Below are 25,244 nucleotides of genomic sequence, written 5' to 3'. Positions count from 1 at the left end.
CACATGAACCGCACATTTCTGTATGCTTATCATCCTCGCTTCTTTCTTAGTCGGATGACCCATGCAACATAATGCTTCTCCGTATTCAAGAAACACGAAAACAACAGGAGTATAATATTACAAAGACTTATAATCTAGTTAAATCACATGGATTATGTCTACATGTTGTGGGTGTTTCTAACACGAATATGATGTTGACGTCTAGCGGTTGCATGTACTTTGCTCTCGTGGAGTTAGAGGTTGAAAACCTTAACCAACCGTTTCAACTTGACAGTTATTTGAGATCTCTATAATATTCTCTATTCAAAATTAATTTAGTATAGTGCAGATCCATACAGAAGTATATATAGTTAATAGTTTATCATATGTACAGTTAACAGTTTTATCATCTCCTCCACATCTTGGACAAAACCAACTAAATTTGCACGATGCTGAAAAAATCTCTAGTTAACTGCAATGATCTCGGCATTAGCTTGCATGCTCAATCTTTGTTGACGTCTTTATCTTCCAAATTTGGTTTTTGCATGTTCGATTAGCACTATTGCTGCAATAATGCACACAGATGGAAAATGAATGAGAGTGAAATGGGCATGAATACCATTACAATTCTTAATCTGATAAATCCTTGAAAACCGAACCAAATTAAAAAAGGTCGTTAGGTAAAACTAACAATGGTTCCGGTTTGTCTGGCTTCGGTTAAAAAGAAGGAACAAAAGACAATTTAGGTTCAGTTTTAATTTAACTGACTTCTTGACAGCCACTCATCATCATTGCTCACTCCGGCAAGAGAGGAAGCGACTGACATAAACTAAAACACTTTCGCACGTCTCTCTCTCTCTCTCTAATCGCCGGCGATGGAGAGCTTCGCACTCCACTCCCTCTCCACCACCGCCACTTCCGCTTCATTCTCCCACCATCCCTCACGCCAATCTCTCCTCCGCCGTATCTCATCGAGATCTCCGCCTTCATCCATCTCTCTCCGATCTCACTCCGTCAAACCTCTCGCCTTCCCTCTCCTCAAACCAATCCACCGCTTCTCCACACGCATCGCCGCCGCGCCACGCGACGACTCTCCTCCCCCTCCTCCGTCTCCTCAACCGCCGCAAGGAGCGAAGCTAGTTCCTCTCATCCTCTCCCTCTCCGTCGGTCTAATCCTCCGATTCGCCGTCTCAGTCCCGGAAGGAGTCACCCCGCAAGGCTGGCAACTCCTCTCGATCTTCCTCTCTACAATCGCTGGCCTCGTCCTCAGCCCTCTCCCCGTCGGAGCTTGGGCCTTCATCGGCCTAACGGCTTCGATCGTGACCAAAACGCTTTCCTTCTCAGCAGCTTTCTCGGCATTCACGAGCGAGGTTATCTGGCTCATCGTCATCTCCTTCTTCTTCGCTCGTGGATTCGTCAAGACGGGGCTCGGAGATAGAATCGCTACTTACTTTGTGAAGTGGCTTGGGAAGAGCACTTTAGGGCTTTCTTATGGGCTTACGCTTAGTGAGGCCTTGATTGCTCCTGCTATGCCTAGCACCACGGCTAGAGCCGGTGGCATTTTCTTGCCGATCATCAAGTCGTTGTCTCTCTCTGCTGGAAGTAAGCCTGGAGATCCTTCTTCGAGGAAACTTGGGTCGTATCTGATCCAATCTCAGTTCCAGGTTTGTTATTGGTTTATGCCCTTTGATTGATGTGTTGACTTATCACTTCCTGTCTCTGGAACGTTGTTGTTGGAACAAAACATTGTGCTTGGTTATTAGTGTTTGTGAAACATAACCTTTGATGCCCTTGAGGCTGCTTTCTAGTTTCGTTGAGCTCGACATGTATTAAATTATGTTTCTTGCAATGCGCCTTATAAAAAACTATAGAAAATTATTGGTTAGGCGCTTTATATAAATGATTATATTCTTTAGGCCGATTTTTTAAAATCGTTTTGGAAAAATTGTTTCGTTTATATCCGTCCAAACCAATCTTTAGATCACTTCTTCTTGTTAGTAGTTGACACGAGAGAAGTGCATGTTCTTGTGCATTTGAATTTGCAGCAATCTTCAAACCGAACAAGTCTTCCTTAATTAATATTTGCTTATCTCTATTTCTATTTTGTGATCTTTGACAGTGTGCTGGAAACTCTAGTGCTCTTTTCTTAACTGCCGCAGCTCAGAATTTGCTGTGTCTCAAGTTAGCGGAGGAGCTTGGAGTAGTGATTGCAAACCCGTGGGTTTCTTGGTTTAAGGCTGCGAGTCTACCTGCAATCATATCACTTCTTTGTACTCCACTTATCCTTTATAAGCTTTATCCTCCAGAGACCAAGGACACACCGGATGCTCCTGGTATTGCTGCATTGAAACTCAAGCAGATGGGTCCTGTTACTAAAAACGAATGGATCATGGTCGGTACAATGCTTCTTGCTGTCACTCTTTGGATCTGCGGGTTAGTGTGTTAGATATGTATCCTAAGTATCGGTTAATTATAGACATACTCATGGTTGATAATGTTATATATGCAGAGAGACTCTCGGAATACCAAGTGTTGTAGCTGCAATGATCGGTCTCTCCATACTTCTTCTCCTTGGTGTACTCAACTGGGACGATTGCCTTAGCGAAAAATCAGCATGGGACACATTAGCTTGGTTTGCTGTCTTGGTGGGCATGGCAGGGCAGCTCACAAACCTCGGTGTTGTGTCATGGATGTCTGATTGCGTAGCCAAAACTCTCCAATCTCTTTCCTTGAGCTGGCCTGCTGCCTTTGGTCTTCTCCAAGCAGCTTACTTCTTCATCCACTACCTTTTCGCGAGCCAGACAGGTCATGTTGGAGCTCTCTTCTCGGCTTTCTTAGCTATGAATATAGCAGCAGGTGTTCCAGGCATATTAGCTGCACTTGCTTTAGCGTACAACACCAATCTTTTTGGTGCTTTGACTCATTACAGTAGCGGTCAAGCGGCTGTCTACTATGGAGGTATCTTAAGAACAAGATTACAAGACTATCCTTTTCTCTTTATGTTAATAGTGTCTTTTAACTGTTGTAATTTTATCTTTTTGGCAGCGGGTTATGTTGATCTACCTGATGTATTCAAGATTGGATTCGTGATGGCAACCATTAATGCGATCATCTGGGGAGTAGTTGGAACTTTCTGGTGGAAGTTTTTGGGTCTCTATTGATAACAATTATTGAAATCAGCAAGAAGCTGCTTGTAACCACGGTACAAACTCTTTGTTCATCATTTGGTTTCGAGGGTATTTTTTCCTCATGGAAAACACGTTAACCCTTGTCACTTTCATTTTGTCAGTACCGTAACAAACAAGAAACTAACTAAAACAATGATACAACCAACACAGAAAATAATTTCTTCGAGAAAAGTTGGAAAAATAATAGGGAACCACTGAAGCTTTAACGTTATTTCCTGCATTACAATGAAATGAATTTAAAAGTCAATAGAGACAATAAGACGATTCCAACAAAGACTATTATTGACTACGAAACAAAATAAGGAGACTTGAGGTGTAAGGTCTTATCTTTTCCTTCAGACGAACATAGCTAACTCGGGTCGCCTATAAACATTGGTCTGCTCATTCTCAAAGACCGGGTAAGCAGCAACAAGCGTGTCCTGAGCACCAATGTAAAGCGAATTGTATATCTTCCAGTACACTTCACGGACTTTGCGAGCCGGATGAAACAAACCCTGCAAACAATAGTTCAGTATAACTGCTCCACCTAACGCAACCCTCATTCCTTCAATGGCTTCCATCACAGCGTTCATGACGTGAGGAGATGTCTCGAAAATGTTGGGCCAGATCAAGTTAAGCAAGTGAACCAAAGCGTCTTCACAACCCAGACCAGCTACACCTAAAGCCATGTGTTTCACAGCTGAAGCCGCGGTTTGTCTGTGAACCAAATCTCGGTCCATGAGCGCGTCTTCGAGCAACGGCGTGACTGCGTATATGTAATCCTTGCCCATTTCTCCAATGTACTCGAAGAGGAAAGAGAGGGATTTCAGGACACCATTTTGGACGTTGAGCTCTGGGACTCTGTACTCGTTCACCAAAGCGGGTAAGACGGTAAACGGAGAGCACGTTTCAGCGACTATGGCGATTGCGACTGTGGTGCAAACACGGTTCTGGCGCTCTTGGACTCTGAGATTGTTCAGTAACGTGGCTAGCACGTCTTGTGGTCCAATGGCTTTGGCAATGTACCCGAAAGTGTTGACAGTGGCGCGGCGTATACCTTTCTTATGAGCTTTGAGCATTTCAAGAAGCTCGAAACATATTCTCATCCATTCTCTTGCTGGAACAAACTCAGCACCACGATCAGCAATCCTACCAACAAGATCGATACAATTCTCCTGCACTTTCTCGTGTCTGTTCTTCAAAATCGGAGTCAGACGTGGAAGCAGATCCTTAATGGGAGGCGTCATCTTTGTCATACCAATCACGTTGACGATAGCTTTTAAAGCTCCAAGAACTGATCCCAAGACTTCAGGATACTCTTCTCCAAGATACTCGTACAGGACAACACCGAGATGTCCCATCAACTGTTCGTCTCCACACTGCTTCATAACAACAGCGATTCTAGAGATGAGATCAGCGGCTTGCTGTCTTACGTTTGCACTCTTGTAGGTTAACCGCCACTTGATGGTACCACAGATCTGAGGAAGGTAAGGCTTTACTCGCGGACCAAGTCCATTCACTACAGCACCGAACCCATTAAGCATCACATTAGCATCGTCGTTTGTCTGTTCTTGGAAAGCATAAAGAATGCCATCTATGAGCAGCTCCTCCGATCTCGCAACAATATCCGATGCTCCCAAGTTTGTGACAATCTTGTCAATGGCTTCCATAACCATACGCCGGTACAATTCACTCTCATCTTTAAGTCCACTAACCAATCTTTCCACGATATCTGCAACACCGACCTTGTTCGCAATCTCAACAGTAGTTTCAACAAGCGGCTTATAGTTTCTTTTATCCAGAGCCATTCTCTTAACCCACAAATGTTTGAAAAACTCAGGCAGAACATCGCTGCGGATGTAATCCACTTCAACACCTTCGGTACTTACACACTGTTTCACCACCTTGAGTACAATCTTCTTCATCTCTTCATCAGGCGACTGGAACTCCCTAATCAAGATCAGCATCACTTCTTTTGTATAGCATCTCGCATGGATAGCATCCATCAAAGGGATGATAAAACCAATCGCCTTCAAGAACGCAGCCAAGACTTTGCCACGGTGAGACCTAATACCTTTCCACAGAAGAATAAGAACAGAGTCGAAGCTCTCAATACCGTAAGGAGCAGAAGCCTCGGCGAGAGCAGCCAGTGACAAGGACGTAATAGTCCTAACCTTCAGGTTTTCATCACTGAGACCGTGTTCGATAAGTTCTACTAGAGAATTTAAGTGAGGCAAAACGGCACAGCCAATTAGTATGGCAATCTGCTGCACAATCTTGATTCCAGTGTGTCGTGCCTGCCATGACTTCTTACTCTGGCAAACAGCTTTCAGGAAGGGCAAGAGTGCAGGGATTCCAAGCGCTGAAGCGACCACAGCGAAAGCTCTCGCTGTTGTGTTCCTCACGTATTCATCAGCGTTATCAATATCGGGACGCATAGCTGCAATCATTGTGGCTAAACCAGCTGCTTTGCTAAGGTTAGAGATAATTTCTCTCCCTTCTGCACGAGCATAATAATCGTCATCGATCAACAGAGGCTCAATAACAACGAGAATCTTGTGGACGAAAGGCCTTACAAGCTCATCAAGTTTGTACAGAATCCTATCAATCACTTTCACCAAAAGATGCCTCTCTTGGTCTTCCAAAGTGGGTTGCATGAGCAAGGGCAAGATTTTATTAAACAAAGGACCAGCGCCAAACTCACGGGCCTTATCAGTAAGCTGCCTCAAAGCTGTTTTCCTCTGTGCAGGCGTTCCGTTTTTCACCTTCAACAACAATGCCATTATTTTGCGTTCTTTCTGCTCATCAGGAGACAGTTCTTCCTCCTTCTCTTCATTCAACAGCGCTCCGAAATACTGATAATCCTCTGGTTTCATAAACGGCAGCCCACCAGGAAGTTCCGGGGGCACATCATACTGCTGCCGGCGGTTTTCCTCGGGAATAATGTAGCCAGGAGTTGTCATGGGTGTCGGGGTTCCTATAGCCTTCCTAGCAGGGCTTCGGATGGGAACATAAGAAGCAGGCTGGTTCAAAACCTTGTATCCTTTAGGAAACATGGCGTCAAGCTCTTCATCACTCATTGGTTTGTTTCTCTCTTCAATTTCCTTCTCCCACCTCGCCTGATTGTACTGATCCGGAGTCATAGCACCACGCAGATCAATCGGACCCGGAGCTGGAGTAGCCATATCAATCCCACCGAATGGAGTGACACCAAGGGTGTAGTAGGCAGCAGTAGGAGTCACTCCAGCCACAGTGGCTGGTGTCTCATCCCACCTAGAACGTTGACGCTTTGGGGTCGGAGTTGCAGACCCTTTTGGAGTCGCGTCCCAAGTAACACCTGAAGGAGTTGCATCGGAATCAGTCACACGACCAGGTGTGCGCTCGTCCCATCTGTTCCTTCTTCCAACAGATGGTGTGGCATCAGAAACTCTCCCTGGAGTTGAGTCAGCTGTATCCCAATCAGAATCTGATGCTTTACCTTTTTTTGAAGAGGTTGCACCACCACCGTCTTCTTCAGCTTCCTCCCACCTGTGCCTCTTCTTAGAAAGCTCAGAATCTTTCTGTTTCTTGGCAGCTTCTTCCGCTTCCTTCTTCTTCTTAGCAATAAGCCTCAAAGTTTCCTCCCTCTCCCTCTGCACAGCCGTCTCCCTCATATGATCATTATAAGTTCTAACACTCGGATCAGGCGTCTTCTCTCCCATAGCAAACGGATCGACTCTATCCGGAGAGAGAACACGATTAAGTCTCCTGTTCCGATACTCACCTTCGCGCTCCGCAATAGTCTGCCTCGGCTTGAATCCACCGTCGTCATAATCTTCGCTGTGAAGCCGAGCCACGTCGTTGAGGATAGACTTGGGAGCGGTGTAAGAGGCAAGACGCTGAGCCACAAGCGACCCGTGGGCGTCGAGATTGGGATCCTCGTCGTCGTAGGGTGCGATGGAAGTCGAGTAGGAATCACGGTCGTTGCCTCCGTAGAGATCGCGATCGAGAGTCACAGACGCGAGGGAAACTCGCTCGAGGTCTGATTCTAACCTCCGTCTCTCCTCTTGAGTCTTGGCGATCAAGGGATCTATATCCGCCATGATAGTTACTCAAACGAAGCTGATCCGATGAAAAAGGAACAAGAAGAACTCACCGAGTATCGAAAATCGCCTGCGATTGAGTATGGAGAAAGTTGAGCGCGAGAATGAGAAGAGAGAAAGAACTAGGGTTGTTTATAAACATGCAGGAAATTTATGGAAAGTTGGGATTTGAAGTGATTGGAACCGACTTAGCGAGTCGGTTATCAAGTTCGGGTCTAAATTTTAATTTGGGCTCACAAACTCTTTTTATTTACTTTTGTTCATACATAAAAGCCCAAAAGGCCTATCGAAGACCCAGCTACGCCTGTTGACCATGTTTACATTCTTCCTTTTCTTACATCCTGGTTTTTTTCTACCAATTGGAGCCCTCCCTTCACCACCTCCACGGGGTCCCTCTCGTGTGGCGGTAGGGAGGCGTAAAAAAGAAAGAGAGGGATAACATTTGAAAAGATATAACTTTAATTTAACAATAATTAAAAAAGATCAATTGTTTATGTATCAATCAATTAGATAGTTAATTAGTTCTACGTGTCAGCCTCAAATTAAAATTGAAAAACATGTTGGTCCAATTTAATTTTTAGATCTCACTAGAAACATTTAATACCAACTATATGATATCATATGATATTAACTAAAGAAAAGTTGTTATTTATTATATATTATTTCCTTAAATAAAACCTACGGAATTACCTAATGTAATTATGATATATATAGTAATTAATAATTTTAAATAATGAAGATTTGCTAATAATATGTATGATTTCTATCATTTTTTGTTTAATTCTTTACTACTAGGTGATTATACCGTGTTCATGCACGGATGTAAATATTTTTAAAGTAAATATACTATTATAATTGATTGCTATTTACTTTTAATTTTAAATTAATTTATAATTTATATGCATCATTTATATTAATAATATTCTATTACTTTAATTATACATATGATTTTATATATGTTATATTTAATCGGTTTTGTTGTTTATAAAATTGATTTAGTTATCATTTGAGTAAATTGGATTGCATCTCTGAATTCAACTATGATATTTTTTATTATATATATATATATATATATTAAAATTTTGATTAATTTCGTATTTGCATTTAGGTGGTTGTTATCTTAGATATGTAAATATATTTTTTGAAGATTATGTATAACTTAAGATATATTGTGCTTAGATAAGAAAAAACTAAAGTGTCTGATTACAAATTACATAAATTAATATAACGATAATTTTCTGAAGTGTCATACATATATATAAATTTTACAAAAGAACTAAATTGTAACAGTTAGTAATATTTTATTTTCATTTTAATATGTTTTGAATTGACTACTATTCTTTCTGGACCAGATGAACATATATAATAGTTTACTTTTATTGCTTTCAAAAAAAAAATTACTATTCTTATAAAATTATATATTCTTATCGTAGTTAAATCTATTATTTTAGATATAAGTTGGATTAGTCGAGTCACTCACTTTGTGAGTATATTGAATTACATATATTCTTTCAAATTCAAAATGAAGTATAATTATTTTTATTATAATTAAGTCAAATCCAATCAAATTTATTTATCGTTTAAATGTACATGTATTTTCATAACATTTCTCAAGTTATATGTTGATATTTTTAAACATATTATAAAATAAAACGATGATCAATAGGAAGTTACATGAACATATCAATATTTACAATAATTAAAATATTTTATAAATTCTAAATAATTTTATGCCTTTGATTTATTGAATGGAAACTGAAATTTATTTAAAATAATCTTAAAATGAGAATTCAGATTTGTTTTGATATTTTGATTATGGTTCTATTAAGTTCCACAAACATAAAAACATAAAATTTAAAATCAAATTTAATATTAAGAAAACAAATAACTTTAATAATGATAAAATATAATTTATCTACCTCATTAAACTATTTTGTTACTATTTGATCAAACTAGGTTTATTTTTAAAATTTATTTTTAGTTTTTTAAATATCTCTTAAAATAAGAAGTAAACAAAATTGTGATTATATTTGAAAATTATATTATATAGCTAAAATATAATTTATCAATATATTTTTACTGTATTGAAACATATTATAGTCATTTAAATATATGAAAAATAAATAAAATATTTCAATAATGCAAATTATAAACTATTTTAATCAATTAAACATATATCAATTTGTGTTACTTAATTATTTTATGTAATCATCTAAGAAAATAGATAGATATATAAAAATAGTTCTATTACTTTGAATTTTTTTTATTGTTTAAAATTATGTTTTAAAAGAAATAATGTTTTTTTTTTCTAATATCAAGATTATATGCGTAAATTATTTTAAATGAAATCACATTATATACAAATATATATTTCTCATCTAAGAAAATATAGATATAAAGAAAGTATTTTATGACTTTAAAAATATATTTTATATTATTTAAAAATATTTTTTAAATGTAATATTACTATTTTGCGAACTTTCCTTTTTTTATGTAATCATATTATATATACATATTTTTTCGTTTTTTTATTCCGTTTTTTTTACTTAAAAAAAATTTACTTTTTAATAAATGTTTATATCTTTTGGAAAATTTTAAAAAGGAAACTAAGTAAAAATTAAATAATAGTATTTGAAATGTAATAATTTAATTTATAAAGGGTATCAGTGTATTCAACCATCGTGAGAGTCAACGTGATATCGACACATAGAAAACTATGTTTATTTTTAAAATTTAGTTGTTAGTTTTTTTTAATATATATTAAAAATAATAAGTAAACAAAATTGTGATTATATTTGAAAATAATATTATATAAGTAAAATATAATTTATCGATACATTTTTGTTGTAATTGGAAGATATTATAGTCAACTAAATATATGAAAAATAAATAAAACATTTCAATAATACTAATTATAAACTATTTTTAGTCAATTAAACATATATCAGTTTATGTTACTTAATTATTTTATGTAGTCATCTAAGAAAATAGATAGATATATAAAAATATTTCTATTACTTTGAGTTTTTTTGTATTTTTCTAAATCTATACTATTAAAAGGAAATCAGTCTTTAAAAATCTACTTATAAAAGGTTGTTGGACCTTTTTTTTCTTTTTTTTGGTCTTCCTTATATATTATATGTTATCTCTATTTAATCTCACTTTGTTATCAGCAAAATAAATATTATTAATTGGGCTCTGGGCGTTTAACTTAAAATAGATAATTTAAGTGATACAACCCATTCAGAAAAGAAAATTATAAATTCAATTAACTTTTGGTACAGAAAAAAAATTAACCAAATTAACTTTAGACCCATTTTTTACAAATATTTTTAAAAATGAGATTAGTTCATTAGTAAACAAATTATGTAATTAACAAAAAAAGTTTAAAAAAGTTTTTAAGAGCCAAATATATTAATTCGATCAATAATATAATTTTTTTTCTATACGATATTTCTTAAATAATTTTCATATAAATTTACCCTGCACACGGCGCAGGTCTTATCCTTGTTGTATCTATTTCGCATCATAACCACTTTCATAGCATCTGCGACAAGACAGTAGAATATCATAATTCAAAATCATATAAATACTGCACAAGGAGTTGTAAAAACATGGCCAAATTGATATTCAAAAATAACCAAACATAACTATACTTAATTCTATATTTCTAGTTTATTTCTCTCATTTTATTCAAAATATTTATATTAATGATTCTTATCGCTCAAAATAAGATAATATATATAAATATGGAGAAAATCAATTGTCACTCACTTAAAATACATATCAAGTTCTTGTTTCTCGCATTAACAAAAGTTCCATCTAAATTTCAATACATCAACTAAATTAGTGTCTTTCTATTTTTAAAGTTTTATCTTCAAACCTATTACTATTTTAATCTTTTAAAAATTAAAAAAAAAACAGTTAAGTTAGAATATATTTTAAATACAAAAAACGTAAACAATGAATAATTTATTTATTTTTTCTTAAAAATTTAAATATCCGAACCCGACCCAAAATATATGAACGCGAACATAAAATACCAAAACCTGACTCGAAGTATAGAAATACCTGACCGTGTTTGATACCTTTATACAAAATTATCCGATAAAAACCTGAACGTGTATCCGAATGCCTCCACCCTATGATATATGATCATTTGTATCTAAAATTAAATCATTGATCACAAAAATTATAATCTACGACTTTTAAAAATTTTAGTAATTTATAGTCGTTTTTATAAATTCAAAACATAACATATAAGAAAAAATCTAATTGTTTTTATTATATGCTTAATGTGATTGTTTAATTTCTTTTAATAGTATAAAATTAAAAAAAAAAAGAGGTTATAAAGTTTTTATCAAATATGTATTATTCATAATCATTAGTTGTCATATATATGTTAACCCGACTCGAAGTGTAGAAATACCCCAACGAGTTCTATACTTTTATACAAAATTATCCGATAAAAACCCAAACGTGTATCCGAATGCCCACCCCTATGATATATTATCATTTGTATCTTGCTTGAACAAAAAAAAAGTTAAATAACTGATCACAAATTTTTTGATATGCGACCTTTACCATTTTTAGCAATTTATAGTTGATTTTAAAAATTCAAAATATAACATATAAGAAAAGATCAAATTGTTTTTATTATATGTTTAATGTGATTGTTTAATTTTTTTAATAGTATAAAATTAAACAAAAAAGAAGGAGGTTAGAATTTTTTATTATTAAATATGTATTATTCATAATCATTAATTGTCATATATATGTTAAATATATTAGGTAATTTTGTAGCTTTTATTTAAGGAAATAAAAAATATTTTTTTGTACACTATTAATTAATTTGATAATTAGTTTAATAAAAAGCATATTTTATGTTTATATAGACCAACTTATTTTCCTAACAATTCTAAGAATCATTCTCGTGATGACACGTCGCTACGAAAACATGTTGTAATGCTCTAGGATTAATATATAGGGGATTTTTCTTAAAAATTTAAATATCCGAACCCGACCAAAAATATCCGAACCCGAACATAAAATACCCGAACCCGACTCGAAGTGTAGAATTACCCCAACGAGTTCTATACCTTTATACGAAATTATCCGATACAAACCCAAACGTGTATCTGAATGCCCACCCCTATGATATATTATCATTCATATCTTGCTTGAACAGAAAAAAAAGTTAAATCACTGATCACAAATTTTTTGATATGCGACCTTTACCATTTTTAGTAATTTATAGTCGATTTTAAAAATTCAAAATATAACATATAAGAAAAAATCAAATTGTTTTTATTATATGTTTAATGTGATTGTTTAATTTCTTTTAATAGTATAAAATTAAACAAAAAAGAGGGAGGTTAGAATTTTTTTAATTAAATATGTATTATTCATAATCATTAGTTGTCATTTATATGTTAAATATATTAGGTAATTCTGTAACTTTTATTTAAGGAAATAAAAAATATTTTTTGTACACTATTAATTAATTTGATAATTAGTTTAATAAAAAACATATTTTATGTTTATATATACCAACTTATTTTTCTAACAATTCTAAGAATCATTATTGTGATGACACGTCGCTACGAAAACATGTTGTAAAGCTACAGGATTAATATATAAGGGATTTGATATATGTGGCTTCGAATAGTGACCATCGTTCTGCCCCGTCTTGCAGTTAACAGTAACAAAAATCTCTACATATACTATATATCTATACATTTTTATATGATCCGTTTGTCCTGCACCGCTCAAACCGCAGTCACCATTCGATAATGGAAAAATAATAGGATACTCCTAAAACGTTAGTTTTGCATGACAATTTTTGGTTTCAATAAAGATTTGAAAAAATCATATAAACGCAACACACTTGTGAGAAATTGTATGCTTTCATAAATTACCACAATATATCATTCTGTCATACACTGTTATCCTTTGTTAATTAATAAACCGCCAGTGTTGTTTACAAAGCTTTTCATGTGTCGTAAACTCGCAACCCTATAATAAAGCAACTTTTAGATTAACATTATCCTCACTAGCTTGTAGCCGAAAAGTCCGGATCCACTACAGCTTAATCAAAGTTTCGTATTAGATACTATTGATACATACGTTGCATATAATGGACTGTCGGTTCAAAAGTGTGCGTATGAAATATTCAAATGCATATACAAATTTACTGGAATGTAATCTGAGAAGCTTCTGTAATACTTAAATGTTTCAACTTTTCTTTTGGCATAAAGAAGGGAAGCAATGAAGAACCTCACCAACTCCACTAACCATATCCAGGAATTTAAAAAAAAAAACTAAAACTCAAATTCCTAAGAAGTCTTTATATCGGTTACTTTAGCTCTCATCTTACTGTAGAAGCTTTACTCCCTCGTAACTTACCCTTGTTTACCCTCTGAATGTTTTGTATTCGCTCTCTGTTAACAAGTAATGTAAGATTTGTAATGCAAGTAATACTTTAATATACTCTCTTATTACTTTAAGTGGTTTTTAAGGTTTTTGTATAAAAATTAAAAAAATCAAATTTCTATGTAATATATTTTGGTTATATAAAAATTACATTAAATAAAATTAGGTAAAACCAATAAAAATACAGTATTTTATAATTGATCTAAATTTCAAATGATATTATACAGCAAAAATACCATTTATTATAAAACAAAATAAAAAAATTTAAACATCAATTAAAATGATGCGGAGGGAGCGAGCATTAGTTTCGAAACTTATAATAGTATGAAAACGAGTATGTACTAAGCAATCACATTGGTCTCTTAGGCCCCAACATCACCGAGAGCTACCTGCTCTATACTCCCGTCTTCATCTGTATGGTTATCCACTTAATCATCGAATTAAATTAAAGTTATTATCTTCCCCACTACTACAAGAAAGTCAGATTCCTTTAAATAAGCTAATTAGTAGTAATAAGCTTCTTTAATTATGTTAAATGATTACTAGAAAGCTGAAGCAAAATGATTTTTTTAATTATTTATATGCATATACATCTCCACGTTCCCGAGCACATACTTTACACGTCACAACAAACCAACAAAAGCAAAGAACTCTATCCAGAATCCAAACCCGAGAGATTGTACCACCACGCGCTCACGCGTGCAACATGTTCTGACTACAGATGTTATCTAGATCTTGCTCTCGGTACTATGTGACGTGCCACAGTAACATCACTTGGTTCAGACAAGAGTTTTACACGTTGAAGTCTGTGGATCCCACATCGCCGGTAAAAGATATTTCCTTCCGGCGAGTCCACGAGCATTGTAACTAGACCCGGTTGTTTTGTCGACGAGGACCTGACCCGGGTAGCCTGGGTAAGAACCCGACCCGAATATACCAGTACAAGCAGATACAGCCTCGAGCGGTGCAGTTGGTGGGCCTTGGTAGTATCCGTTATTAAACGGATTCGTGACGGTGTTAGCTAGAAGTGTAGCGAGGTTTATGATCATTCCGTCAACCCCAACGTCACCGTTAGGCGCAACTAACGGCGGTGTTTGCGGTCCGTAAATAGGTTGGTGAAACGGCCACGCGCAGTAACCAGGACACATCGTCTCGGAGTTACCAACCCAGATGTAAGCGGCGCCGTTAGCGGCGCGACGGGGCTTGGAAACAGAGGTTCCGTGTGACCCGCATCGGTTCATACAGAAACCCTCGACGGTGACGTCTTTCGCCGTTAAGATAACGGTTATAGAACGGAGACCGCCGTTAAGTTTGGTGGATAAAGAACGGAGGTAAGGGTTCTTGAGGGATTTTCCGAGAGGATAGTTCTCGAGGAGAAGCTGTTTCCCGACGACGAGCGTCGAGGATCCGCCTTTGTATTTCTCAGTCGTCTTCCACCAGGAAGCGACGGAAGGAGCGGCGGAGGATGAGGCGTCTTTGGAGTTGAGCGAGCGGATGAAGTCGACGATCACGGACCGTTGGATGGGTGTGAACTTTCCGTACCAAATGAGATTGACGGTTACGTTTCCTTTCAAGAGAACACCGTTGTGGTATTTCAGAACAAGCGGCTGCTCCTCGACCAAGGCGCCGGCGGAAAGACCAGCGATGGCAGAGAGTAAAGTGAGGAAGATGGCAAAACGGTAATTATGAGCCATTGAGAAGGAGGTAATAAGATATCAGCAGCAGAGGATTTTGTTTTTGTTTGAGTTTATAGGATGTAATGTGTGGTGATGCAGAGGTATTTATACGAGGGTTTTCTTCTTCTTTGAAATAGGAGACGAGTACGACAGCTGTAGTAGCAAAGGTGTCCATATCATAAAGTGCCACGTGGTGGTATCTGAATGGTAGAGAAGGGGTGTTTGACAGCCTGTGAGGTTCTCTTTGTACGATGTGGTAGACTCCATAACGTGTATTAAATAAACTTAAGTGATGCCTAGCCGATAAATTTGTTAATAGTTGTTGATTAAAAAAATATAGTTAAGTTAGATCTATTCGTTCAGAAAAAAAAAAAGTTAACTTAGATCTTATGCCATACGGCATTGCCATACCGAGAGACAGACTATTCACGCACATTTGTATAAATATATCTATGAATCTTGAAGAAATAAAAGCAAAGAAAACTTGAATTGTTTGGATAATTTTTCGTTCATCTCATAGTTTCTTTTAAGTCTATCAAGATGTCATATGTAGCCTCAGAATTACTGGTTGTTATAACTTTTAATGTTAATAAATACAAACCGAGTATAGTTTAAATGCGAAAACCCACTCTAATTTTAATGCAAGGACTTCTGTAAGAAATACCGCTCAAGCAGCTAGTATTACAATGTAGTTAGTTATTAATAGTAAAACAAGGTATTTGAAAATATTATTAGCTGTTCTGATTTTAATACCAAAGCTTGATTCATTCAACACGTACTTCTAGTCAAAAACCAGTTTCAAGTTTTAACATTACCATATAATATGTTTTCCTTTCGCAAAAACAATATGCCAACAATTATATATGGCGAAAACAATACGCCAACAACTAGACATTTTAAAAGTTTTCGATTCCTCTTTTCCCCACTCCTCGCGTTATGGGCCATGCCAAACGATCAATACGCAAATACATTGAACAGTAATTGTTTAGCAGTTCTAGAAGAAGTCATTACGCGTTTCAATATTTGATTCTAAAATGTAGTTTATTTTGTTTTCAATACTGTAAGGAATTAATTTATTTAGGGGAGGTTCCTTTAGACATCGAGGGCGCCATTGAATTCGAGAAAGATACAAGGGACCTGATACCGTGTGATGATCGTTTTACTTGGGAGGAGGTCCCTCTTCGGGTCTACCTTTGGTCACTGAGAGGACCACATAGCCATTACGTATTTAGTTACGCACAGCATAAATATATACTATGCAATGCATAGTTCAGGTGTATGTATAGAAATATACGTTGCACTTGAGTAGTAGTCAGTCGTGTATCTAGGGCTAGATAAGTCTCTATGATGCGTACGAACCACGCCCTTACAGTCCATTATTGCCTTTTAAATCTGCAGGCCCCATTCTTCCCTTGTTTTTTCTCACCTTTAGCTTTAGCTTTATTTTGAAATACTCTCTTTGATTTGTTTAACAAAAAGCTCGAAATCTGGAATATTGTGTATTGAAATTTAAATACTTTAATTTGTTGCGAAAAAGTATTCATATATAATTATGCACACCAGAATTATAGGTTTATATATAAGAATTTTTCCCATAGTGGAACTCAAAACAGGAGTATCAGATTCAGAGTAATGTTTTTAAGTTCACTTTATCTTGGGTTCACCCCTTATGATGAATCTTTAGGTTCACCAACCAATAGAAAATTATCATTTTAAATCTAATATCTTTTAATTAAGAAAACAAAATAACTTACCAAATTATATTATGCTTTTAAAATAAAAAATAAAAGATTAAATAAATAAAAATAACAATAATTCTAAAAAAATATTAATTAAAAAAAATATTTGTTTTTAAGATTTAGAGTCTAGTGTTTAAGATTTATAATTTAGAATTTATCCAAATGTTTAGTGTTTTTCCTAGGATTTAGGGTTTACCTAAGGGTTTAGGGTTTACCCAAGGGTTTAGGATTTTTCCAAGGGTTTAGGGTTTAGGATTAGAGTTTAGTGTTTTGTTGACAACATGTTTAGTGTTTTTCCAAGGATTTAGGGTTTACCCAAAAATTTAGGGTTTATCCTAGGGTTTAGGGTTTAGGATTTGAGTTTAGGGTTTAGTATTAGAGTTTAGGGTTTAGTGTTTTGTTGACATTATTTTTTTTAATTCGTTTTTTATATATTATTTTTATTTATTTTTAAATTTTATTTTGAAAAGATAATATAATTTACCAAGTTATTTGGGTTCCTTAATTAAATCTAAAATGATAATTTTTTATTGGTTGGTGAACCTAAAGAGAGTGAACCCAAGAACAACTCTTTTAAGTTAGGCTTATAAACGAGGAAAATCTCACAGCCGTTAGATCTTCGGGTTTTAAGTTGGACGTGATCTACGATGTAGCTGAATTTTGCGGGTCCCATGTTTTAAGTACTTTTACAGAATCTAAAAGAAAGAAAAAAGATAAAGCTACGTCACGTGTCAGAAGTACTCCAGAGCAATAGGATTCGACGCAATCCACTTAGCTCTGCCTTTACGATTTAATTTGCCACGTGAAAATTTTCATCCCTCACCAGTTAAGTGAAAAATCAAATTAATCTGCACACGATACATCGTGCCATATAACTTTCTTACATTTGTTTTGAGTGAAACTTTCTTACATTTTTTGAATAAACTTATTTCTTACATTGAAAACACAATAAGAATTTGTAATCAGCTACGTAAGTGCGTGACAAATGAAACACATGTATGCTCGGTTACAACTGGATATGTTTCAAGGAAATCTACATTTAAATTTAAAGTAACTTCGTATACCAACTCGTATCATAAGACTATGAGCATTTTAAAGGAGAGATGAGAGGGTGGTTATGTTTCTTATCACCATTAATAAAAAGTTGAGCTGAATAAAACAAATATCCAAAGCTTTTTTGGCCGACGTTCAAAAGTCACAAGAGAACCAGTACATTTCTTGTAGCCATCATCTCAGCCTTTTCGGTTTATGTCAGTGGATTAGGATAAATACATATAACCGGTGTCACGAGTATAAGATATAGTTTTTGTAGGAGATGGATTACATCCCTCCACAAGGCCCGTCAAATAACAGGCCCTATCCCAATAAACTTAGCTAGTTTAGTCGGCTTAGCGGCTAGAGGTGTTGACCCGGCTCCAGAGTACTTTTAGCCGATCAGTCAAGCCGATCGATGATACTCGGCTTAGAGGGAACAGTGCCAAGGCCCGCATACTCGGCCTTTGGCGACAGGGCCCAAAAGACACGGCGATTAGGACATCACAGACAAGAGTACTATAAGAAGGGAGGAAAGGACAACGAGAGGAGGACTTTTGGACAACTCACACACTAAGCGGCTAGATTTAGGGTTTCCTAATCATCTCTTTGATCTTGTCGCTTAAACCTCCGACTTTGTCTCCTTACCTTTCATCAGTCTTGTAACCCATTGTTTTGATTCTAATAAAAACGTCTTTAGTCACCCCATCTTGAAGTTCATCTTTCTAATCAGCTGAATCTCGTACAAACAATTGGCGCCCACCGTGGGGCTGACTAAAGCAACGTTCTAGATCTACATGGCTCAAGACGACGCCGCCTTCGGCGCTCCAGGCGAGGAACCGACGCCTACGCCTGCGGCCGCGCCGCCCATCACCTCAGATTTCATGAGCTCCGTCATGGCTCGACTCGCTCGCCAAGACGAAGTCCAAAAGACAACCAACGACCAACTCGCTGCGTTGGTCGCGGTGCTCACAGCTCCTGACGGACAAACGAGCCGTCCCCAGCAGACACGCCGCCGCCTCTTCAACACAAACCTTACGGCAACCGGAGTCGACCATATCTCTGACGACTCGGAGCCTAACGACACCCTTCTCGCGGATGCTCTCCCAGCAGGTTCAGATCTCACAACAATACGCGAGCTCGCCGAGCTCAAACTCAGCCTTCAACAGATGGGCGAGAAGATCCACCAAGTAACCAGCGCAGCTCCGCAAATCGAGAGTGTACTCGCCGCAATCTCGCGTACTCCTTTTACTCGCGCGCTAACTAGCGTGCAACTCGGAAAGATAGAGAAGCTGCGCCTACCTGAGTATAAGCCCGGCGGAGACCCGGTGGAACATATGACAGCTTTTAACATCGCGATGGCACGAGCTCGACTCCCTGACGACGAAAGGGATGCAGGTTACTGCCAGCTTTTCGTTGAGACTCTTCACGAGCAAGCCCAGACTTGGTTCTCCCAGTTGGAGGAGAACTCAATCGGATGTTTCCGCGACCTATCAGCAGCTTTTCTCAAGACATACATCATGTTCATAAAGCGCAGCGCCACCGCATTCAGCTTATGGAACCTCAATCAGAAGAAGGACCAGAGCCTGCGCGAGTACATGGAGAAATTCAAAGCCGTAGTGTCAAAGATTGAGATCCCAGACGGGATCGCTATCGACGCCTTGCGCAATACCTTGTGGGTCCACTCAAAGTTCCGAGAAGACCTGTACCAGAACCCAACCAAGTCGCTCCAAGACGCTATCGCGCGCTCCGATAACTTCATCTGAATGGAAGAAGACACCAACGCAATTCTCAGCAAGATGAGCGCGCCCAAGGCTCCAGCGGCTAAGAGCGCAAATACGCGACAAGAACCGCGCCAGCACGCTTCAAACGACAAAAACGGTCGTAAAGACGGTTACATGTATGTCGTCAACGAGAACAACGTACCGATCTCTACTCTCGTAGTTCGCGGGGAGGGGTGGAACAAGTGGGCAAGAGAACTCGAGTCGCCCGACAAACAAGTCGATACTGTTTGCACCACCCAACCTACGGCGGGAGTCGGATCACCAGCAGGGCCTTCCCGGACCCTCGATCTCACCAAGCATTGCAAGTATCACGACGTCAAAGGACACGATACCTCGGAATGCAAATCTCTCTACGCACATTACCTCTCGTCCCTTGCAAGCGGCGAGTTTAAGTTCGAGCCCTTGAAAGCTAAACCAAAGAACGGTAAGAGCTGTAGCAAAAATAAGGAAAGAAAAGCCCAGCGCAAAGCCACCGGCAAAGGTCGACAAAACGACGCTCCGCAACGAGACGACGAGGAAGAAACCCCGAAGGATAACGGCGAGGGAGACTCCTCAGCCGACGAAGAGCACCCGGCAAATCGCCGACGCATCGAAGTTATACTCTCCCAGCAATCCTTGTCGTCCGACGAAGATAACGACGATTCACCCGTACCCGGAGATCTGAGAGACATCCTTAAACGGAAGTTCGAACCAGAAAATGAAGGCGATCCCAAGCACAGAGATCTCCGGACGATGTTGGATGCACGGAAGTCTCGGCGCATCTCGACAAGCGACGGTAACAACAACGAAGGGCCAATTAGCGACCTCCAAGATAAACTGAATGCCGGAGCATGCGATCTTCGCATGAAGCTCAACCGTTCAAAACTAACAGACTTACGACGACAGTTGGAACGAGTTAAAGGTCAGCCTATACTGCCACCTCCTGATACCAGCATATCCAAAGACCTCCGCGCCTTACTGGACTCTAAGCGAGTACAAACGGGACAGCCGTTGAACGTCATCATGGGAGGCTCCCCCCCTAGCGGCGACTCAGTCCGTTCCGTGAAAGATTATCGTCGACAAGTCGCGACGTCCCAGAAGTGGCCGACTAAACCGACAAGTCATCCTCCGATAACCTTCTCACTAGATGACGCTGAAGGTGTTCACACGCCCCATAATGATCCCCTCCTCGTCGTCCTTGGAATTGGAGAGTATGATGTCACCAAGATCCTTATTGACACCGGAAGTTCCGTCGACCTCATCTTCCGAGGAACTCTGCAGAAGATGGGAGTCAACCTCGATGACATAAAAGCGTCCTCCAGAATGCTAACCGGATTCAATGGGTCTTCCGAAACTATCTTGGGAACGATCCGCCTCCCGGTGCGTGCATGCGGCGTTACTCGAACGGTCAAATTTGCCGTCGTTGGCACAAAAGCTCCGTACCACGCTATACTCGGTACCCCTTGGTTACACTCAATGCAAGTTGTCCCTTCCACCTACCATCAGTGCGTCAAGTTCCCTGGCATAAACGGGAAGATAAAAACATTGCGCGGGGACCAAAGGGCCGCTAGGGATCTCCTAGTCGCCACAGTCAAACTCCAACGGACGTCACTACCCGTTAACTCAGTGTCTCCTCCAACCTCAAAAGTCTACTCTCAGGAAAACGAGGTTCTCGAGTTACCTATTGATGATGCCGACCAGAGTCGCACCGTGAGGGTTGGCGCATACCTCTCTGACGAAATGCAGCAGTCAGTTCTGGATTTCCTCAGAAAGAACGAGTCCACGTTCGCTTGGTCAATGGCAGACATGAAAGGCATCGACCCGACTATAACAACTCACGAACTAAACGTCGACCCAACGTTCAAACCTATCCGACAGAAGAGACGTAAGCTCGGCCCTGATAGGTCTAAGGCCGTAAACGAAGAAGTCGACAGGCTACTCGGCGCAGGTTCGATTGCTGAGGTCCGCTATCCTGAATGGTTGGCAAATCCAGTAGTCGTCAAAAAGAAAAATGGCAAGTGGCGCGTATGCGTCGACTTCACCGACCTGAATAAAGCCTGCCCAAAGGATAGCTACCCTCTTCCCAACTTCGACCGTTTAGTCGAGTCCACGGCTGGAAACAAGATGCTAACCTTCATGGACGCCTTTTCCGGATACAACCAGATAATGATGCACCCGGATGATCGCGAGAAGACGGCCTTCATCACAGATAGGGGAACCTATTGCTATAAGGTCATGCCCTTTGGTTTGAAGAATGCCGGAGCAACCTACCAAAGGCTTGTGAACAAGATATTCGCAGATAAGCTGGGTATCACCATGGAAGTGTACATCGACGACATGCTGGTTAAGTCGCTCCATGCCACCGATCACCTCCGCCATCTACAAGAATGTGTCGAAACTCTCAACAAGTACGGCATGAAGCTAAACCCAGCAAAGTGCACATTCGGGGTTTTTTCTGGCGAGTTCCTCGGTTACATTGTCACGCAGCGGCTTACGGGCAGGATAGCCTCTCTAAATCGATTCATCTCCAGATCCACCGACAAGTGCCTGCCATTCTACGATCTCCTGCGAGGAAACAAAAAGTTCATTTGGGATGAAAAGTGCGAAGAAGCATTCACTCAACTCAAGCAGTACCTGACTACACCTCCAGTACTCGCTAAACCGGACGTCGGTGATGTTCTATCTCTCTATGTCGCAGTATCAGAGGCTGCAGTCAGCAGCGTTCTGATAAAAGAAGACCGCGGCGAACAAAAGCCATCTTCTATACGAGTCGACGCATGACCAGACCAGAGACGCGATACCCAACTCTAGAAAAGATGGCTTTAGCAGTCGTTGAAGCAGCGAGAAAACTACGACCGTATTTCCAGTCGCATTCCGTGGAAGTACTGACTGATCAGCCTCTCCGAACGATACTCCAGAACACCAACAGATCCGGCAGACTCACAAAGTGGGCCATTGAACTCGACGAGCTCGATATCACCTACAAGAACCGCACGGCAGCGAAATCCCAGGTTCTTGCCGACTTCTTGGTCGAACTGGCCCCAGAATTGGAGCAAGATCTCACACTCCCAAGCTCAAACTGGACGCTGCACGTCGATGGATCGTCGACCAACAAGGGAGCAGGTGCTGGAGTCCAACTACAGTCCCCAACCGGTGAGCTAATCAGACAGTCTTTCAGCTTTGGCTTTCCCGCGTCAAACAACGAGGCAGAATACGAATCTCTGATCGCAGGACTTCGCTTAGCAAAAGCCGTAAAAGCTAAACGACTAAGCTTTTATTGCGACTCCCAGTTAGTCGCCAGTCAGTTCAGCGGCGACTACGACGCCCGCAACGATCGAATGGACGCCTATCTCAAAATAGTGCAAAGCCTGGCAGCAAAGTTCGAATTCTTCGAACTCATCAAAGTTCCGAGAGGCGAGAACGTCTGCGCTGACGCCCTCGCCGCCCTTGGCAGCAAGCTTCGTGATCAAGTGAAACGAACCATTCCGATACATCGTATCGAGAAACCAAGCATCGACGTCCTAACCGATCAAACCCTCGTTGCCCAAGTCGTTGAACCCGCTACTCCAGACGACGATGAGTTTGACCCAGATTGGAGAACTGAATTCATCGACTACCTCTCGAAGGGGGAACTCCCAGCCGAAAAATGGGCAGCTCGCCGGCTAAAAACCCGTAGCGCCCATTACGTCGTTCTCGACAATGAACTGCATAGATGGACTGCGAGTAAGGTGCTCTTAAAATGCATCCATGGCGACGAGACATCAAGGGTTATGGCAGAAACGCACGAAGGCACTGGTGGAAATCATTCGGGCGGACGTGCGTTGGCAATAAAAGTAAGGAGCTTGGGTTTCTTATGGCCAACAATGAACACGGACTGCGAGTCTTACGCGAGAAGCTGCGACAAGTGCCAACGGCACGCACCCAGCATCCATTGTCCAACCGAAATGTTGCGAACAACCACCGCTCCCTACTCGTTCATGCGATGGGCGATGGACATCATAGGACCACTTCCCCGTTCCCGCCAAAGACGCTTCATCCTCGTCCTCACCGACTACTTCACCAAATGGATCGAAGCCGAAGCATACGCTCAAGTCACAGACAAAGAAGTCTGCGGTTTCGTCTGGAAAAACATCATTTGCCGCCATGGTCTACCTTATGAAATTGTTACCGACAACGGATCGCAGTTCATGTCAGGTAATTTCAAGGAGTTCTGTGGCAAGTGGAACATTCGACTAAGCCCCTCCACTCCTCGTTACCCGCAAGGTAACGGCCAGGCAGAATCCTCCAACAAACTCATCATCGATGGCATCAAGAAGCGTCTGGACCTGAAAAAGGGTCACTGGGCCGACGAACTCGACGGAGTCCTATGGAGCCACCGCACAACCCCGCGAGGATCGACTAAATCGACTCCTTTCTCCCTCGCCTACGGTGTCGAAGCATGGCTCCTGCTGAAGTTAACGTTTCAAGCCTCCGACGTTCCAAGATGCCTCAATACGTCGAGCTCAACAAGGAGATGCTGCTCGACGCCCTCGACGAGATAGAAGAACGAAGAGATCAAGCCCTGCTGCGCATCCAGAATTACCAACATCAGATCGAGAGCTACTATAACAAAAAGGTCCGGGCCCGACCTCTGGAACTCGGTGATCTCGTCATGCGCAAAGTGTTTGAGAACACTAAGGAGCTTAACGCCGGTAAACTCGGCGCCAGGTGGGAGAGACCATACAAAATCATCAAAGTTGTTAAACCTGGCGTATACCGACTCGAAACATCGCGCGGAGAAGAAGTCCCACGATCATGGAACTCAATGCACCTTCGACGTTTCTACTCGTAGAAGTATTTTCCCAAAAAAAAAAAAAAAAAAAAAACCGAGTAGATGCACCCCCGTGGTCACTTCTACTCGACCGAGTAAATGCGCCACCCACAGCCACTTTTACTCGGGAAAAACGAACTACGAATGGCTTGATCCTCAACCGAGGTACGTAGGCAGCCTTAACAGGTCCAGCTGTAACAAAACCAAAGTTAAAACCTTGTTTAGACCTCAATCGAGTAAACAATGATTTTTGTACCTAACGGTTCCCAATCCTCCAGCAGAGGACACGCGGACACTCACGTTATTTTGCCCATGGCTATGTCCTGATCAGACACTTAGCATAAGGACTACACGGTCGCGAGTCACCTATGCCAAAGAGCATTGACCGGCCAAACAGAGTGAATCTTCTCCTTTTCCCGACTAACGCGTAACGGATTAGCTACCCGGTTACTCGATCGTCACTAAGAAAACGGATGAAAGAACCTTCCACTCTTAAAATCAGTCCCTTGTTTTCGAAATTTGAATACTCACTTAGTTGTAATCTCAAATCGAAAATTGCAAGGA

General features: G+C 39.7%; 5 protein-coding genes across 5 annotated transcripts; 3 read left to right on the top strand and 2 right to left on the bottom strand.

Annotated features, from left to right (window-relative positions):
• The first annotated feature begins 607 nt into the window (after positions 1 to 607).
• LOC106348066 (dicarboxylate transporter 2.1, chloroplastic) lies at positions 608 to 3,231 on the top strand. Its single transcript, XM_013787715.3, has 4 exons — positions 608 to 1,643; positions 2,099 to 2,412; positions 2,489 to 2,937; positions 3,025 to 3,231. Exons 1-4 carry the CDS (start codon positions 855 to 857, stop codon positions 3,138 to 3,140), a joined length of 1,668 nt encoding a protein of 555 aa, XP_013643169.2. The 5' UTR covers positions 608 to 854; the 3' UTR covers positions 3,141 to 3,231.
• A 99-nt stretch (positions 3,232 to 3,330) lies between these two features.
• LOC106351917 (splicing factor 3B subunit 1-like) lies at positions 3,331 to 7,375 on the bottom strand. The gene has a single exon (XM_013791630.3). The coding sequence runs from the start codon at positions 7,226 to 7,228 to the stop codon at positions 3,503 to 3,505; it is 3,726 nt and encodes a 1,241-aa protein (XP_013647084.2). The 5' UTR covers positions 7,229 to 7,375; the 3' UTR covers positions 3,331 to 3,502.
• A 6,836-nt stretch (positions 7,376 to 14,211) lies between these two features.
• On the bottom strand, positions 14,212 to 15,429 carry LOC106348067 (protein EXORDIUM-like 2). Its single transcript, XM_013787716.3, has one exon. The coding sequence runs from the start codon at positions 15,352 to 15,354 to the stop codon at positions 14,440 to 14,442; it is 915 nt and encodes a 304-aa protein (XP_013643170.1). The 5' UTR covers positions 15,355 to 15,429; the 3' UTR covers positions 14,212 to 14,439.
• A 3,475-nt stretch (positions 15,430 to 18,904) lies between these two features.
• Positions 18,905 to 19,873, top strand: LOC125609986. Its single transcript, XM_048781619.1, has one exon. It carries the CDS (start codon positions 18,905 to 18,907, stop codon positions 19,871 to 19,873), a length of 969 nt encoding a protein of 322 aa, XP_048637576.1.
• A 2,813-nt stretch (positions 19,874 to 22,686) lies between these two features.
• On the top strand, positions 22,687 to 24,411 carry LOC125609985. Its single transcript, XM_048781618.1, has one exon. The coding sequence runs from the start codon at positions 22,687 to 22,689 to the stop codon at positions 24,409 to 24,411; it is 1,725 nt and encodes a 574-aa protein (XP_048637575.1).
• Positions 24,412 to 25,244: the final 833 nt, after the last annotated feature.

The sequence above is a fragment of the Brassica napus genome, chromosome A6 (assembly GCF_020379485.1).
Source record: "Brassica napus cultivar Da-Ae chromosome A6, Da-Ae, whole genome shotgun sequence".
Lineage (NCBI taxonomy): Eukaryota > Viridiplantae > Streptophyta > Magnoliopsida > Brassicales > Brassicaceae > Brassica > Brassica napus.
This window is presented reverse-complemented; position numbering and strand designations above follow the sequence as displayed.

Bases quoted from the DNA above. Each gene is read 5' to 3' on its own strand.
- LOC106348066 (XM_013787715.3), top strand. From the start codon at position 855: ATGGAGAGCTTCGCACTCCACTCCCTCTCCACCACCGCCACTTCCGCT. The intron at 1,644-2,098 runs GTTTGTTATTGG...GATCTTTGACAG, and splicing joins TGATCCAATCTCAGTTCCAG to TGTGCTGGAAACTCTAGTGC. The intron at 2,413-2,488 runs GTTAGTGTGTTA...TTATATATGCAG, and splicing joins GTCACTCTTTGGATCTGCGG to AGAGACTCTCGGAATACCAA.
- LOC106351917 (XM_013791630.3), bottom strand. From the start codon at position 7,228: ATGGCGGATATAGATCCCTTGATCGCCAAGACTCAAGAGGAGAGACGG.
- LOC106348067 (XM_013787716.3), bottom strand. From the start codon at position 15,354: ATGGCTCATAATTACCGTTTTGCCATCTTCCTCACTTTACTCTCTGCC.
- LOC125609986 (XM_048781619.1), top strand. From the start codon at position 18,905: ATGGCTCAAGACGACGCCGCCTTCGGCGCTCCAGGCGAGGAACCGACG.
- LOC125609985 (XM_048781618.1), top strand. From the start codon at position 22,687: ATGGCTTTAGCAGTCGTTGAAGCAGCGAGAAAACTACGACCGTATTTC.